General features: G+C 37.0%; 1 protein-coding gene across 2 annotated transcripts; it reads right to left on the reverse strand.

Annotated features, from left to right (window-relative positions):
- Positions 1-52: 52 nt before the first annotated feature.
- Positions 53-14,128, reverse strand: LOC135689585 (lipid droplet-associated hydrolase). 2 transcript variants are annotated; one of them, XM_065206870.2, is made up of 3 exons: positions 13,874-14,128; positions 4,229-4,958; positions 53-185 (listed from the first exon to the last, which is right to left on the reverse strand). In XM_065206870.2, the coding sequence occupies exons 1-3, from the start codon at positions 14,103-14,105 to the stop codon at positions 137-139; spliced, it is 1,011 nt and encodes a 336-aa protein (XP_065062942.2). In that variant the 5' UTR covers positions 14,106-14,128; the 3' UTR covers positions 53-136. The 2 variants fall into 2 exon arrangements, with proteins under 2 accessions (XP_065062942.2, XP_065062941.2); XM_065206869.2 differs by lacking the exon at positions 53-185 and adding an exon at positions 917-1,945.
- Positions 14,129-15,729: the final 1,601 nt, after the last annotated feature.

Here is a 15,729-nt window from a genome sequence, read left to right on the forward strand (position 1 = left end):
TTTCCTATCAACAGCTGCGTTTTTTCTGCTTTCCTATATTCAAAGTTTCGTTCCAGAATTCCAGCAGCATAGTATGGACCATGGACGAGGAAGCATGTTTTGCAATTGCATTTTCTTGCTTTCCTCTCAAATGACGTCACAAAAATGTTGGGGTACAGCAGTGGCGTAATGGAGCATCTGGGGCCCTACAGAAAAACGACGGGACCCTTTATTAACTGCAAGAAAGTCCCATCAACGCTTGCAAGTATAGTAGCGAGATGGAAAAATGAGAATATTGTCTCTTTAAAAGGGGAGCTGACTTATAAAGGCTTCATCCGAAGAACTTTGAAGGTCTTTTGGCAAATGAGGTTAACTTGAGAGAAGTCTTAAAGTCATGGATATAAAAGTAAATTGGGGGCCCTTTTCGTCCGGGGCCCTTAGATATCGAGCTAAAGTACCTTAAACTGCGTTACGCCACTGGGGTACAGGCTCTATACCCATTTTCTGATCTTCTATATTCTTTCATATCTCCTGCTTCTTCTATTATCAGTGATCTTTGCTTTTATCATGAAATGCACAAAACCATCATTTGTGTGCTAAACTCCACACAGTAAACTCCCGATAGCTAGAGCCTCTAGCGGACCAATGAGATGGTTCGACATAGCGAATGTTCGAGTTATCGGGGGCATTTTTATATGAATGTATTGGGCAAGGGGAATGCAATACTGGTTCAACTAGGCGAATTTTCGAATTTTCGAGGGAATTTGTGTATGAATGTATTGGGCAAAGAAAATGCAATATTTGTTCGACTTAGCGAATTTTCGAATTATCGGGGGATCGAGTTATCGGGAGTTTATTGTATCAATGATTTTCGATCCTTGCAAAAGACTCATCATTCTTACTGGAGATCAATGAACAAAACAAAACGACAAGTACGTGCTAAATTGTTTTTAAAATGTCTTTCAAAAATCTATCTTCAAAACATGGATGTCTGTTACAGACTGGTAACGTATACAAAGCTTAATATCCATAAACTGCAAAATCACAAACATAAGGAACTTATACACGATATGAAGTTACACAATTCTGCCACAATTCTAAAGATTCTGCCGCATTATAAAAATCGAACTTATTTCTCGACGGTAATACTTAATCCGTCAGAAATTACTAAGTAAAACTTTAAAATTCATATAAATACTGAACTGTGTTCAAGGCTCGACTAAATAGCCTATGATTAAGTAGTCTACCAATGATTAAAACAACAATTTTGAAGTGGAATTTATACTGGTAAAATCCCTGTCTACACTCTGCTAGTTTAACCGACTTTAAAAATGTGGTGTAAACACCAAACAGGAAAATAACTTCTTGAGAGAAAACCTTCTCACGACGTCAGGCTTCAACCCCGAGCGAATATCAGGATAAATGCAACTGGTGCAATCAGGTCCATCGCGAGCCTGCTCGGGCCTAAGAAACTTTTCTGTTGCAACACCCTTCTCGGTCTCCTCAAAAACTAGGAAATCGCCCCAATTGGGCACAATTGTTTAAATGGTTTTTTAAGAATTTTAACATGATGGTACAAAAACATTGTTATTATGCATGAAGGACATTTTGTCATCGCTTTTCTCTGTGATACACTTACAGGGGCCATTCCATATAAGTTGCTGAAAGTATTAGCTTTTTGTGTCGTAAATAGATCTTGTAACAATATGGTAGCAGCACGGTTTAAGATAATCACAGGCCTTATCGGAGTACAGGCCGCATTGGCAAAAGGGCCCTATGGGAGCACCGGCCCAGATCCTTTGCCCCTCCTTTCGACGCTCTTGGGTGTAATCGGGTTGAAGACCTCGAGTGATTCCAGCAATGCAGCCAACAAAACTCAATTGCATGCGACTAACAACATTCTTTTTTGGTCACTATTGATCTGTTGGTTTCAGTTTCACGGTGGTCTACTTTTTCTATACAAAAACTAAAACCAGACACAATTATGTAAAGTCAACACAATATAATATATCCAATTACTCCCTCCTAAAAGCATTTGATAAAATCCTGATAATGTCCTTATCTTAGCAACGACAATATCTACAACTTATACTTAATGAACATATTTGGTTGGAACTTTGCGTAGTGAAATAAAACAATGGTCAAAGGTAAAGTTATCTTACCTTCCCATAATAACGGTGAAAATTATATTCATGGTCACTGTCTCATTCGAGGAAAACTAGGGTCTAAAGATTTTAAACAGTGGCGGTTTTAGGGACTGCGGGGCCCTTGTTCTTCACAACTTCTATATTTTTTCTTAGATGTAGGGCCCCTTTTGGCTACCATAAGCGAGGGGCCTAGGGCCATGGCCCCCCTGGACCCCCCTTAAAACCGCCACTGATTATAAACTACGTCAAAATCCTGCACGAACACGATCAAATGATACGTGGCAAAATGAATGCCCTCAGAAATAAAAACAACCATCTAGAAATAAAGAAGCGTCATAAAGAAATGCAAACCAAGAAAGGAAAATTATATTCTGAAAAGGAAGCTTTTGGTTCGCTAACCTTTTTAGGCTTCTACTAATCTATTTTGTTCGATTAGATAACTGAAATCAGAGACAGTATTTTAATAATCTAATTTATAAATCACACATTCATTCGAAACGCATATCGTTTGTTGTTTTGTTCATGAAAATGTTTATTGCCAGCGACGTAAGTAAGATGAATTTAATGACGAGACACCTTGATCATGCCCGTATCTAGACATTGAGCAACTCCGAACACAACGACTATTTTCACTTTTCTCCAATTATCCTTCAATGGATAACAGATAACTGGTCTGCTATTAAAATCGCAAAATAGGCTTGGGAAACGGGCTTTAAAGGGAAATTTAAAAAAGTTTTTTTTTGAACTTGCACTCAACGTAACGACCAACCTTCTTCTAGACTTTTTGGGAAACAATAGGTGACTAAACATTCTAAAAGTCTGTCAACTTTGGGAAGGTACAGATACCAGGCACTGAAAAAGCCCAGGCACTGGAATTTTGTATAATAGCTTAGGCCTTTTTATACAAACTAGCTTATTAGTGTATTAAATTATTCTATGCTTTGCATTTAAAATCTATTCTGTAAACTTAATTGTGGTTTCCTATCTCATCATCGTCAGGTTGTTTTTCAAATTCTTCTGGCAGGCATTGGAAACCATAGGAAGAGATATGAATGCCACTCAATTGAATCTCGATTATGATGCAAGGAGGAAAGCTATTTGGGAAATGATTAATTAGGAGAAGGTTGGATTACTTACATAACAAGACCACAACGAGCTTCTTACAGACTGGCCTATGGAGTCAGTGGAATATGAATGACGCAAAAAATTTGTGAGTGGTTAAGAGTTTCCTGATCGCTGTATTTGCTAAAAAACACTGATTAAACTAACAAAATTATGGCTTCCAAAGACACCCGAGTATAAATTTGTCTTAGGTTTACAATAATGGCTGTTTGATTCTAAACATAGACGTCGTCGGGAAGGGACAAGGGGGGAGGGTGGGCCCCTTAGCATCGTCTGGTTTGAAGTTTAGTGTTTGGTCGGGTAAATTATAAATTATAATGAAGCTACTTTGAATGAATTATGATAAACAAGAAGTCGGATTACGGATAAAGGGAAAAAGGAGTTTTCTTATTAAATTCTGAGTATTTCTCGGATATAAAATTTTTTCAGATTAAAAATATTTCTAAGCAAAACCCAGAGAAACACTACCTAGTTTTACAACCCCTATCTTCGGAATTTGAGAAAGAGAGCCTACAATTCGTTTAGAAAATAAGTGCTGTGGCTAAAATTAAGTAACTGGACAACGCTGGTACAGAAAATTACGCAGAGAGATCCAGGCTGTCCACATTCATTCTCAGTAGGTTGCTACCCTGTTGTCAAGGGTCCGATCAAGTGACCAATCAGGAGTGGCTTTGATTTTAGAGTTGTATTCAATTGGTTGTAAGGGAAAGCCTCGATAAAGACGGTCAAAGCTAACAATTAGGAAATGCACGTTCTTTATTCCTGATTTCACTGTTTTGTGGAAGAAGCTGGTAACAGACTTCTTAGGTAGACTTATTTATAACAATGATACGGAAACTTCTTTCTTAATTTTGTGACACAATAATTAGGTACAACATGTGAGTTAAAAAGAAGCTAAAAACATATTTTTTATAAAAACTCTTAGAAAATTTCAGAATTACTGCGAATCATTGGGAAAACTATAAGGGAAATTAACTTACTTGTCGTTCAAATGAGAGATCATATCCCAGACCAGTCCCGCGACGTCTTCGGAACTGTCGACGACAAAGTCGTGTTCAAAGCCATGCTCGCACAAACGAATGTCTCCATTTGGAAACCTTTTCTTCATTGAATCGTAGAAATGCACTGGTGCCCACTTGTCATCTACACCATAATAGAAGGTAATTTTATTGATATTGCGATCGATAATCTGCGCCATGTTCTCATCGACCTCGTTCACGTGCTTCATCTCACTTGCAGCCATGTAAAGGGCGTTATTCATGAGCGTGTAGCTCACGCATTGCATGAATGCGTCAACCAACTGCGGGTGCGTATCCCGTCCTTTCCAGCTTGTCCGCCAATCAACTAACATTTTACGCATCCAAAGCGGCGTGAAGGACAATAACCAAGCGGTCAGTGCAAATGGATGGCGAAAGTAGAAAGACACCGGGTCCCAGAAATTTCCATTTGGCGTGTACTTCAAATTCTCGATTGTTGGGAATAGAAGAACTGTTCTACAGGCCCGTTGTTCGATTCTGCGATTCTCGAGCATCTTTAAAACAATATAGGCACCGATAGAATGTCCAATAAGTATTAGTTGTTTATCCTTAGGTACGTATTCATCAACAAAAGCAATTTTATGCTCGATTTGATACTTCAGATTTTTGCAATCTGCCTTTTTATAACTTTGCGCCGAATCATCTTTCGCATACTTCCAGACTGGGGAATGACCTGCAAAATAAGGCAAAAAGTCAGTTGCTTTGTCTTTTATTTCATTAGAAAACGACATAACAATCTTTATATTATATTGGTTTTAATTCTCAAAGGTGTATAGGGAAATTCTTTAAGGAGTACAGGGGCGAAGCCAAAAAATTTCAGAAACTTGGCTTACCAACGGTAACCTTGTAAGAAAAGAAACAGCCACGCTAGCTTACAAATCTTTGAATTCGCTTGTATGAATTCTACGAATTAGAATTTACTGGAGAAAATTATTCATAACATAATCGGATGATAGAGAACGGTTTCTACGCTCATCAGAAACTGATCTCAGGATACCGCTACGAAAAACGTTCCATGACCAAAAAGACCTTTCCTTCTCGAAATGCGAAACTCTGGTATAGCCTGGGAAGAGAGGTGAAGTGGCACCCTCCTTGAAAATTTTAAAAGAAAACATTGACGAGACTGTAGCTAAAAATCCATTTTTCCTTTCTTTTCCTTTTCGTGTTTTAAATCATTCATGTTAATATATCTTGCTTTTCACTTAGTGTTTAAGTCTAATTTTTGTTATAACAGGTCAGTTTGAAAAATAAAACTTAGCCTGTATAATTACAGTGTAATAAACTTAGCCCGATATAACGAACTTCCCGGTATAACGAACTAAATGTCTGGTCCCTTAGACTCTGTCCAACAAACCTCAGATAAAACGAACTCTCCTTATTGCGAACAAAATTTGAGGTCTCTTCATTATCTGAAGTTTTGAGGGCTAGGGATACATTTAAAAGCCCGGGTACATTTAAACCCAGCTTAGTTAAAATGATAAAAAAAGGATCAGAATGAGCTTTTTAAGCAAACTGGCGTTACCTTTGACTCACTTTAAAAACGGATACATTTTAACCCGTTTTTGTTTTAATCCAGGTAAGTGGAAAGGCTGCCTAAGTCAACACCTTCTCAAAGTGCTTATGAAATGAAATTTGCCAAGTTTAGATAAAGGCGCACTTTTAATAAGCAAATTGGCTGATTTCAATTATAAATTTTGAGTTTTTTCTTGCGGAACCGTCTTAAAATTTAGGTTTGATATCCCATTTTCACAAAGTTTGCAAACACGGAAGCAGTTGACGTTTAGTACACTAAGCAAAATGGAGGTCGCTTTTGGAACTGCAGTTAGAATAACCGAAGAGGGGGTCAGGTTCCATATCCAATCTTTTTAGCGCATGAAACAGTCATTTTTTGCAAAGTTTCATATGGTTGTACCAAAGTACGACTGAAGTACGATAATACCGTCTATTAAGGTCTGGGGCAAAGTACCCCCGTCTAAAAATTAGAAAGGGGGCCATTTTCAGATTTTGTACTTGTTTGATGACGTCATTTTCGCAATAATTTAAGAGGTCATATCTTTTGACAGGTTTGTTTTACAACATAGGTTTCTTGTCATCTTTTGTTCATTTTTTAATGTTCTTCGAACAATACCATTGGTTTTAAGATTAGATTAAAAAAGTTTTTCGATGACGAGAAACAATTAAATGATTGATGACGTGACCCTCATTTTATCACCAGCCCCCTAATTTTAGGGCCCATGACGGATTTTGAGTCAAATATCCACTAGGATCACATATCAAAAGAAAAAGCGGTTACCCTGTTTACTAGATTGCTTACGAAATTTCCGTCTAAACGGAGCAAGAGTCGTTTATTCGCCAAAATGAGTTTTCCGCCGCAGATAAGGCATCCACTTCAGTTCTTTTGCTTGCTTTGCAGTCTACTAATCTGATTGGCTCTTCACAGTTTGTTCGCGCGAAGTAACTTTGGAGTAGGTTCTTTTTACCAAAGCGATCCCAAAATACGCATTCGTACGCTCGGTCACAGCACGCGCGTGCAAACCAAAATATTGAAGTGAATACGTATAGATGAGGTATAAAGCAACGGCTGTAAAAATCTTATTTCACATCAAACCGGGGTGGTATTCACAGTTCCTTATACAGTCAAAAGGGGGATGTTGAGAAACTAAGATGGAACATTCGAATCTCTGCTTGAGTATCACTTGATAGCATAAATTGTAACATAAAAATGGTCATAAGTCGGTGAATTTTTTATGATTAGTTGTCCAAATGGAGGGCTTTAAAAGTTGCAATAAATATAGAAATAAATTACGACATTCAAAGTATTGTAAAAGCAATTTGGAAATCCAAGTCGCTAAAACTAATATTTTTTAGCTTTTCTTCAAGTCTGTCGAACAAAATTAAAAAGTTGTGTTGTCAGTTAACACTGTAAGACACATTGAATCTTTACCATGTTTTTAACCATATAAAACAATGTTACGCAACTATATAACTTCTAAGGAAACCATGCGGTGAAAACAAAACATCATACAAGATTGCGATTTATCAAAATCGATAACATGGGATAAACAAAACCGATATTTGACGAGAGCAATATCCACAACATTGTGCACTGACAATAAATGTAGCCAAAGAATGTAAATAAATGTTCGTGCTAAAGGCACGATACATCAACGGCTTCTATGAGAACAAGATAACATTTTTCAGAGTAGATAGTATCGACATGATTCAACAGACAGTCAAGGCCATAGTGGGCTAAAGACAGGACCGTCGAGAGGGGGGGGTAACCAGGGTAGTTACCAGGGGGCCCGGGGCCTTGAGGGGCCCGTAGAAAATAAGGTATATATTTTTGGCTATGAGCAGCATTGGCAGGGCGGGCCCATGACCCGATTAATATTCGAAATTTAATCTTTCAACATTTGATCAACAAGCTGGTCTATGATGAGGGCCTTTTCTTGTTATGGTTTATAATTAAAACATTGACGATACGATCATAATATACTTCTCCAGAAGCCGAAAAATTCGATTGCACTTTCATATATCTACATTTAGGTCAAATGTTTTAGTTATTCCTTGTGTGGACTTCTATAAACGTAGAACTAAATCTTCCATTCACGGCGTACACCAGAGAAAAAGCACGTGCGAAAAACCAAGACAAATCAAAACGCTATGAAAGTCTTTATCAAAATCATTAAGCGGGATCACGATCCAACCAACCCCTGCGATGCCATCTTACAGGCACAAGTCTGGTGCTCAGAAAAGGCAGGGAAAAAAGATACGAGAAAAAGAAGCAAAGAAGGCCTCTCGCAAATTGTTTGAGGTAGGTGCTTACAAAAGAGACAAGGAAGGTGATTTCAACTTTAAAAAAACCTGGCGAATGCTCTGTTCAAAGCACTGCTGAAGAAGAAGAAGACACAAACGGCTTGGCTTCTTCGGTATGACACCACAGAAAGTAGAGAAAGCACTACTGATTCGTCATTAAATCAAGATACTGTTCATAGTGGATCATTTAGTTTTGATGTCGACACATTGACCGGATTTCCAACGATAAAGGAGTTAGAAAAGGTTGTTAAAACTGGTCATTTGCCTCATCCTCCAGAGTTTCCCAAAGATTGCGACGGCCACAAATTTCCAACAACGGTCCTAGATGTGAAGCAGCAAAATGGGGAGGTAGTAAGAAGCTGGCTTGTTTTCGGTCCTACAAAGGCTGCACTCTATTGTTTGCCATGCAGGTTGTTTGGGCACACTATTTATAATAGTTCAAAATCAAAATTGGCTTCTCCTGATGGTTGGGGAGCGAACGAGAGCTGGAAAAGATTGTGGGAAAAGATTAAGGATTTCGCCATGAGGATAGCAAGAAAAGCAGTTTTTTAAACATTAAATTTACTCTTATTTGTTTTAATGATTTGTTTTAGATAGTCACTAATTACATGTTCTGTTAAAGACCTTAAAATACAAATTCAAGTGTTTCAGAGACGTTGATTACAAAATTCATGCCTTTTACCCAGGAGTGGCGGCATGGGGGGGCAAGGGGGGCTTTAGCCCCGCCCCTAGATTTTTGTTAGCCCCCCCGTCGACAGCCAATCAATTTTTGCTTTCTCAATACCGTCGGCACTTGATGGATGTCACCCGGTTTACATGTTGTTTGAATGACATAAATAATCGAGGAGAAAACTGCACTGGCTGGTTTATGGTTTTCTCAATGGCTTTTCTTCGGCAATTTTACTATCATAGTGGCATTATATCCTGTCGCTTCCGTGAAAGCTGTGACTTAATTTCATGGTGCTCCTTCGCATGACCCACAATACCATCGTGCTCCTCTCGGTTGAAATCCCTGTTGCTGCTCATGCGAATGCCAATTCATGCGAAACGTGCAGAGATGCTTGATTTGGATCATGTTTTGGACTGTTTCAAGAAAATTTACCCTAACAACAGCAAAATCACGCTGTCACAAATAAAGTTATTAATGAATTCTCTTCTTAAGGAATTAACTTCTTCCAACATAGATAGAAAGAAATATTCAACAATAGGCAAAATTTGCGCATTAAGTTTCTTACAAGGCACAAATTGCCGAGAAAATCTCGTGGACTCCGACACAGGTTGGAAAGTGGGGGCGGGGAGGGGGCAAGGGAGAATTTTGCACCCACAACAAACGATTTTGGAAAAATGCTCTATTGCTTGCTCTATATGCTTGCTTGCTCTTGGAAAAATGCTCTATATCGGTGCCCCTTCATTGGAGGTGCTGCTCAGGGGCGTCGCGACTGGGGGGTTGTCACACCCACCCCAATAGTATCTCAATAGGAAATTTCAGGTAAAATCCGCTCGGTGGAAGAAACGCTTTAGGTATTTCAGAGACCTTCCTGTCATAAAATCAATAAAGGATCAAGCAATCTTAGGTAAAATTGTGCCTCGTGTCCATTCCTCCTAAAGTTTCTCAGTAGAAGCGTCAACTGCAATTCACTATGAGCTCCAGATTTTTCTTAACATTCATAAGGCATGCTAAGATGGAGAGAGGGATCTAAATTTAAAACTGATAACCTGGTATTTTTCAAGACCACGGCGAAATTGTTGTTTTTATCTGCTGTAAAAAAGTTTTGCAAAAAGACAATAATTTTCAATAGGATTAGGAGGATTGCTTTAGTGAAATCTGCTTAAAAGAGTGCATTTTCCAGGGAACTAGAAGCATCACAATTCGAAAATTTCCTGCCCCTTCGGCGGCAACCATGGTGCCGCCTCAGGTAGTAACTATATATTTTGCCCGTCCAGATATAAAGATTTGACAAGACTATTAGAAAAGTCAGTTATTATCATACAGAGTTAGAATGACAAAATTTATTGCAGAGGTTTGTGACAACAGCTAAAAAGTTTCAGGCAATAATTTTTTAATCAGGTAAATTTAATCATTCCACCCAACGAGGCTTGCCTCGCGACGGCCCTGCCTGCTATATGGGGCACATCGCATTTTTTTTGTCGGCAATTTGATACATCCAGCGTCGGCAGTTACGGAGAATATAAACGTCGGCACCTTGAAGGTTTGTCTCTAGCGCCACCCCTGCTTTTACAGTCCATCTAACTGCATTGCTAAGGGCGTAACCCAAAAAAGGTTTTTGCAGCCTTCAACGGTGGGGCCCCATGACAGTCCCAGCCCTGGGGCCCGGCCCGTCTCTCGACGGCCCTGGCTAAAGAGTAATTTTTATTCTTGAACTTGACGTCAAGAGATATTATCTATAGAGAACTAGCACAAAAGCTGATACGGTATCCATTTTTAAGACTTTTTGTAGAACTCAGAACAAATTACATATGTTTATAGAACGAAAATTAACAACGTTTCGAATGGTTTACTAGTTAATTAAATATTTCCTAGCTTAGAGTTTTCGGTCTATGTTCTGACGTTTTAAAGTCTGAAGAGTGTCAGACGAAAAGCTTTAGTTTACTAAAATGTTTGCTTTTTTCAAAGCCATTTTCAAAATTGTACCACCAAAAGACTGTTTAAAGAATCAGTAATTTGAGTGATAAATGAAAAATTTTGTGATAAATTAGCTGTAGCAATTTCCTTGAAAATATATAGGAAGAAGGAAGTAAAGAAACAGAAGGATATAGCACCAAATATCATTAAAAGCAAAGCAGGCAATTAAAAAAAGGAACTTGGGCATAACAGAACATAGCTGCAAAGATTCAAACACGCTTTCTCTACAGTTTTGTTTTTGTTGTCTACCTTTCTTTGACTTTTTTCTGTTCTAGAAGACCTTTTCATACCATTTCTATCTATCAGATTTCAGGGTATTTCTTATTCTCCTTTTTCTCTGCTATAAAATCATCGCTGGATCAGCATCATTGATCAAAGGAAGCTAAAACAGGCATATCAATATTAATATATACGTAATTGCTAATTGTTGAGAGATTGGGGAAGGTTCTTAATCTCGACTTAAAATTACTGTAGGCAGATACTAATCTTCCACAATCTGCCAAATGTGGCTTGTATGTATACAATTAGGGCATGCCACAACTGTTGCTAAGAATTTGTAGTTATCTTGCTTTGTTTTCAAATTACTGCTAAGATACCTTTTAGGTTTTAACCGATAAGACATTAGGTTTTAATCTATATGATGCAATAGCAGCAGGAACTTCCCTTTGTTCATTATCATTTGCAGAGATCCCTGTGAACTTCTCCAAATCAGGTGTCCAACTTCAGTTGAGTGGACATGAAGCTATTCAAAAAATTCATTGCTCACATCAGATACGACATGAATTTGACTCATATTATGTCTTAGCACTGTTCCAAGAAATACAAGTTATGTTTGTTGTATATGGCATTGGATTCCTTGTCGCAAAAGAGTGAGGATTTTATCTAAATATATCTACACAAACTAACCCTGGTATTGACAAGGTTCTCCATTTTGATGTATATGATGGTGACATCATCACACAAATTACTCAAATCACATGCTAATTCAGTTAAATAGTTCAGTTTATTTAAATGCTGGTGATAGCAGGAAAGGGTTTGGGAAAATAAACTTAGAGTAAACATGAGTTAGTGAGGGGCACAACCAGGACAAGGTTGTCAAAGAGCAATGAATGTTGATTCAAAAAATGCATTCTAACTGCTACAACAAAGCAAAAAAACTGTTCAATTTTCAGTTTTTGTTCTTAATGATTTAATCAAACCCATAACTTCCAGTAAAAATATTTAAAAACTTTATATTACATGGTATTTCTAGCTGGACCTGACAAAACATTAATTTCAAATTATCAGATTTTTAAAATTTCTTTGAAAAATCCCTGCCTCGAAAAAAAATTAGTTTTGTAGGTTCAAATAATTTGCTTCAAAAAAGATGGTTACTGGTTGCATTTTAGCTGCATTTCCAGTTTCTATGTAGAATGAGGTCACATGCTATCAGATAATTGGATGGTTTCCAATGAATACCTGGATAACAGTTTCACAGATATTCAAAGCATTGTTGAATTCAAAGTTTATTACCTTTCATTCAAAATATGTTGAGTTTTCATATTTCAACCCTAAACATGCCGATTCTAAAACGTGAGACAAGTGGAACAACCCAGTAAAAAGCAGAACAACCAAGAAACAATCTAGTAACAAGTGGAACAACCCAGTAACAACACAGGAACAAGTGGAATAACCCAGTGCAAGAAAAAGCTTATTATCAAGCAGCCACCAATTATGAATAAACAGGCCTTCCAGGGAATAAATTAGCACAAGTGTGGAATTTTGCAGCCCTAGACTGTTTAAGGCATGTGAGGGAGTGCTATTTGTGTTTTGTCTTATTTCTACAAAGGTTTAATTACATAGAATATGGAGCCTTCAAAAACCCCCATTCCAAAGTCATCTTTCCAGTTTTCACAGAATTTTAGCAATAAATATCTCTGGTGGCATAATGATAAAAAAAAGTTTATGAAGATTACCAGGGATTCTCACTAAATTTGATGCTGAAAATATTTTAGATGCAGTTCCTGGCAATCCCTCTTGCCACCAACCATGGTGGTAGTCTTCATGAAACACTTGAAAAATGTTTATGTTTTGCCCCTACTTTCAAAAATGTCTCATCAAAAGGGATATGAAAACGGCACCATTTCAAAATGACACAATTTGAAAAGGGCATGATTTGAAAATGGTATGATTTGAAAATGGCATGATTTGAAAACAGCACAATTTGAAAAGGGCATGATTCCAAAACGGCATGATTTGAAAATGGCTTGATTTGAAAACAGCACAAAATGTTTCATTTCAAATGCTTTAAACAGAACAACTCTATTGCAGATTTACCTCTCTTTGAATCTAGAGCACTATCGTTCTATTTCCAAGCGTAACCCTTGAAAATTTGACGTCTTTGTCACAACCTGCTGTTTTCCAAATTATTCTATTCTCAAAGTTTTCCATTTTCACAGGCTAACACAGGTCTATGATAAAATGCAACTTAATTTTTTGGAGCACTGGTATAGTTATGTTTATCCAAATATTGGAGCGGTTTACTGGAAATGGGTGAAGAAGATAGATTGGAGCGGTTTACTGGAAATGGGTGAAGAAGATAGCAGCGTAATTTGCTAAACCAACAGGTTTGAGAGCTTAATGTTTAGTGGCATATTCAGAAACTGTTAAACCCTTTTAGTGCATTGTTACTATGTATATAATGATAAGGGCAATAAAGTTGCAGTTAATAGAAAGAGAATGCCAAAAATTGTTTAAAGTTATTCCAGAATTTTATGTTGAATATCACATGCAATAATACTGTTTGTAATAACATGCAATAATATGGTTAGAAGCAAGTAGTAAGAAATAGCATTTTGTAGTACCAGAAATCCTATTCATAAGCCCAAATTTGTTTATAATACCTCTTAAATAAATTGTCTTCCAAGACTAACTTTGTTCTACAAAGACCGCAAACTAGCAATCCCTCTAAAATAAAGCCTATATTATTATAGGCCTGTCATCCAGCAGAGAAATGACTACAAATGAAATTGTCCAGGTTGGAGGGATACTCAGCAGAAAAAGTCATTACAAGAGTGAGAGACATTGCACAAAGATTGACAAAAATGGAATACAACAGATATAATAAATTTAATCGTTTAGATACTCACCAGCTTGGGAGATTCCCACTACCTCCAAATGGCATTTTGAAGCTTTGTGTAGCTGTAACATAAACACTTCATAGAACTCTATCATTCCAGGGTTCCCAGTCACAACTACAACACAAAATTTCGAATGACTGTTTTTTCCGATCTGTGACACAAGAGTTGGTGAATTGCAAACATCTTCCACACTTCTATGGACTTCTAGAGAGCAACAAGGGGTGTAATCCAGCGACTCCATCTTGCACCAGACCTAAATGGTATAGTCAGGTGTTGAATTGAATTTTCCATGCCTCGGTCTGAGGCGCGCACAGGTCGTAAAAAATTGAGGGGGGCATTGAGCCTACACAAAAGGAAAATTCAAATTCAAATAGTTTATTTTACAACAATTTTTTACATATTGCTAAATTTAAGATGATTAAATAACAGAAGATAAATATTTACATATAATTTTCATAACAGTAACTATTTATCACAAAATGAAACTGAAGGACAAGTGGAAAAACTCATTAGAGCTTCCTAGACAAATGAAAAGATGGCAAATAAAGGAAAAGAACATGCAGGTTGAAATTTTTATTATTTTCTTGGCTCAAATTCAGAATATTATATATATTAGGTTAGCTTGAAAATATTGCAAAAAGTGTTAGACTAGGATTATTATTTTGAACTGTTATCAGAGTTTCTTGGAGTTACAAATAGAACCATTGTTTTGCTGTTATTGTGGAGAGTTTGGCTGCATACATAGAATCCTTGATTTACATAGAGAACCAGAACCGTCAATAATTGTTTGGACTGAGCATATTTTAGCCTTTTCATGCATTAGTTGGTGTGGCTCAAAAAAGTGTGTCACAAACAGAACCGAGACCTTTTGGTTTGCTAGCCACCCTGCAATTATGACGTTGAGCAAAACTGAAATATAGCAGAATTGAGTGCTGAACTGTAAACAATAAAAACTATATATTTTAACAGTTACATAGATATTTTCCTTCGTTTTGAAATTATCTGCAATCTCGATATTCCTGAGAATAAATAGTTGCGAATTTTATCAATAATAATTATAATCGTTCAAGAACCACGTCCGTATCTGCTGCCAGACCCATTTTTCGGCAAACCACTGGTTTTGCAACCCCCTTCCTCTCCCCCCCCCCTCATTAAAATTTTCTAGCGACGGCCCTGAAAAGATCACCAAACATATAACTCATTCCCTTGTAAAATGTACCTTGATAGGCTCTACAATAAAAACTGTTATTCTTTTCAAATTGATATGATTTCTAGCCTTCATCCTCCAGACAAAAGGACACACGCTCTTTGACTCAAAGATATAATTATCAAACCATACGTTGAGATACAGGGCATTCTATGCCAAAATGACAATCAATCATTCAATCATTCATTTTTTGTATTGTATTTTATAATAAAAACCATGATTCTTATTCAAGGTTTTTCACAGCGCACAAATTAAATTTGCAATTAAATGAATGCCAAAATAAATCAACCAACCAACCAACCAACCAATCAATCAAAATCTTTATAATGTGTCAAAAATATTTAGCTTACTACCTAATTGGGGGCATAACGAAAAAAGTACATAAAGTGAAATTAAAGTATAAAATATGAAATTTCAATGTTATTGTTAAAACATAGAAATCCTATGTACAACTAAATTACAGTCTACAGTCTAAAAGAGTTTCTAAATCCATTCTTTCTTCACTTTTTTGAATTTGTTGATTGTTGGCACCTCTTTGGTTGCTCTCTTTAATTTGGTCCAAAGGTTATAGCCAAAGTATTTTATTGAATGCTATCCTTCTTTTAGTGCGTTCCCGAAATAGTTGCTATTTCTTAATTCATAAGGAGTATCTTTTATT

This window comes from Rhopilema esculentum, chromosome 5 (assembly GCF_057945365.1).
Source record: "Rhopilema esculentum isolate cy_ngs chromosome 5, ASM5794536v1, whole genome shotgun sequence".
NCBI lineage: Eukaryota > Metazoa > Cnidaria > Scyphozoa > Rhizostomeae > Rhizostomatidae > Rhopilema > Rhopilema esculentum.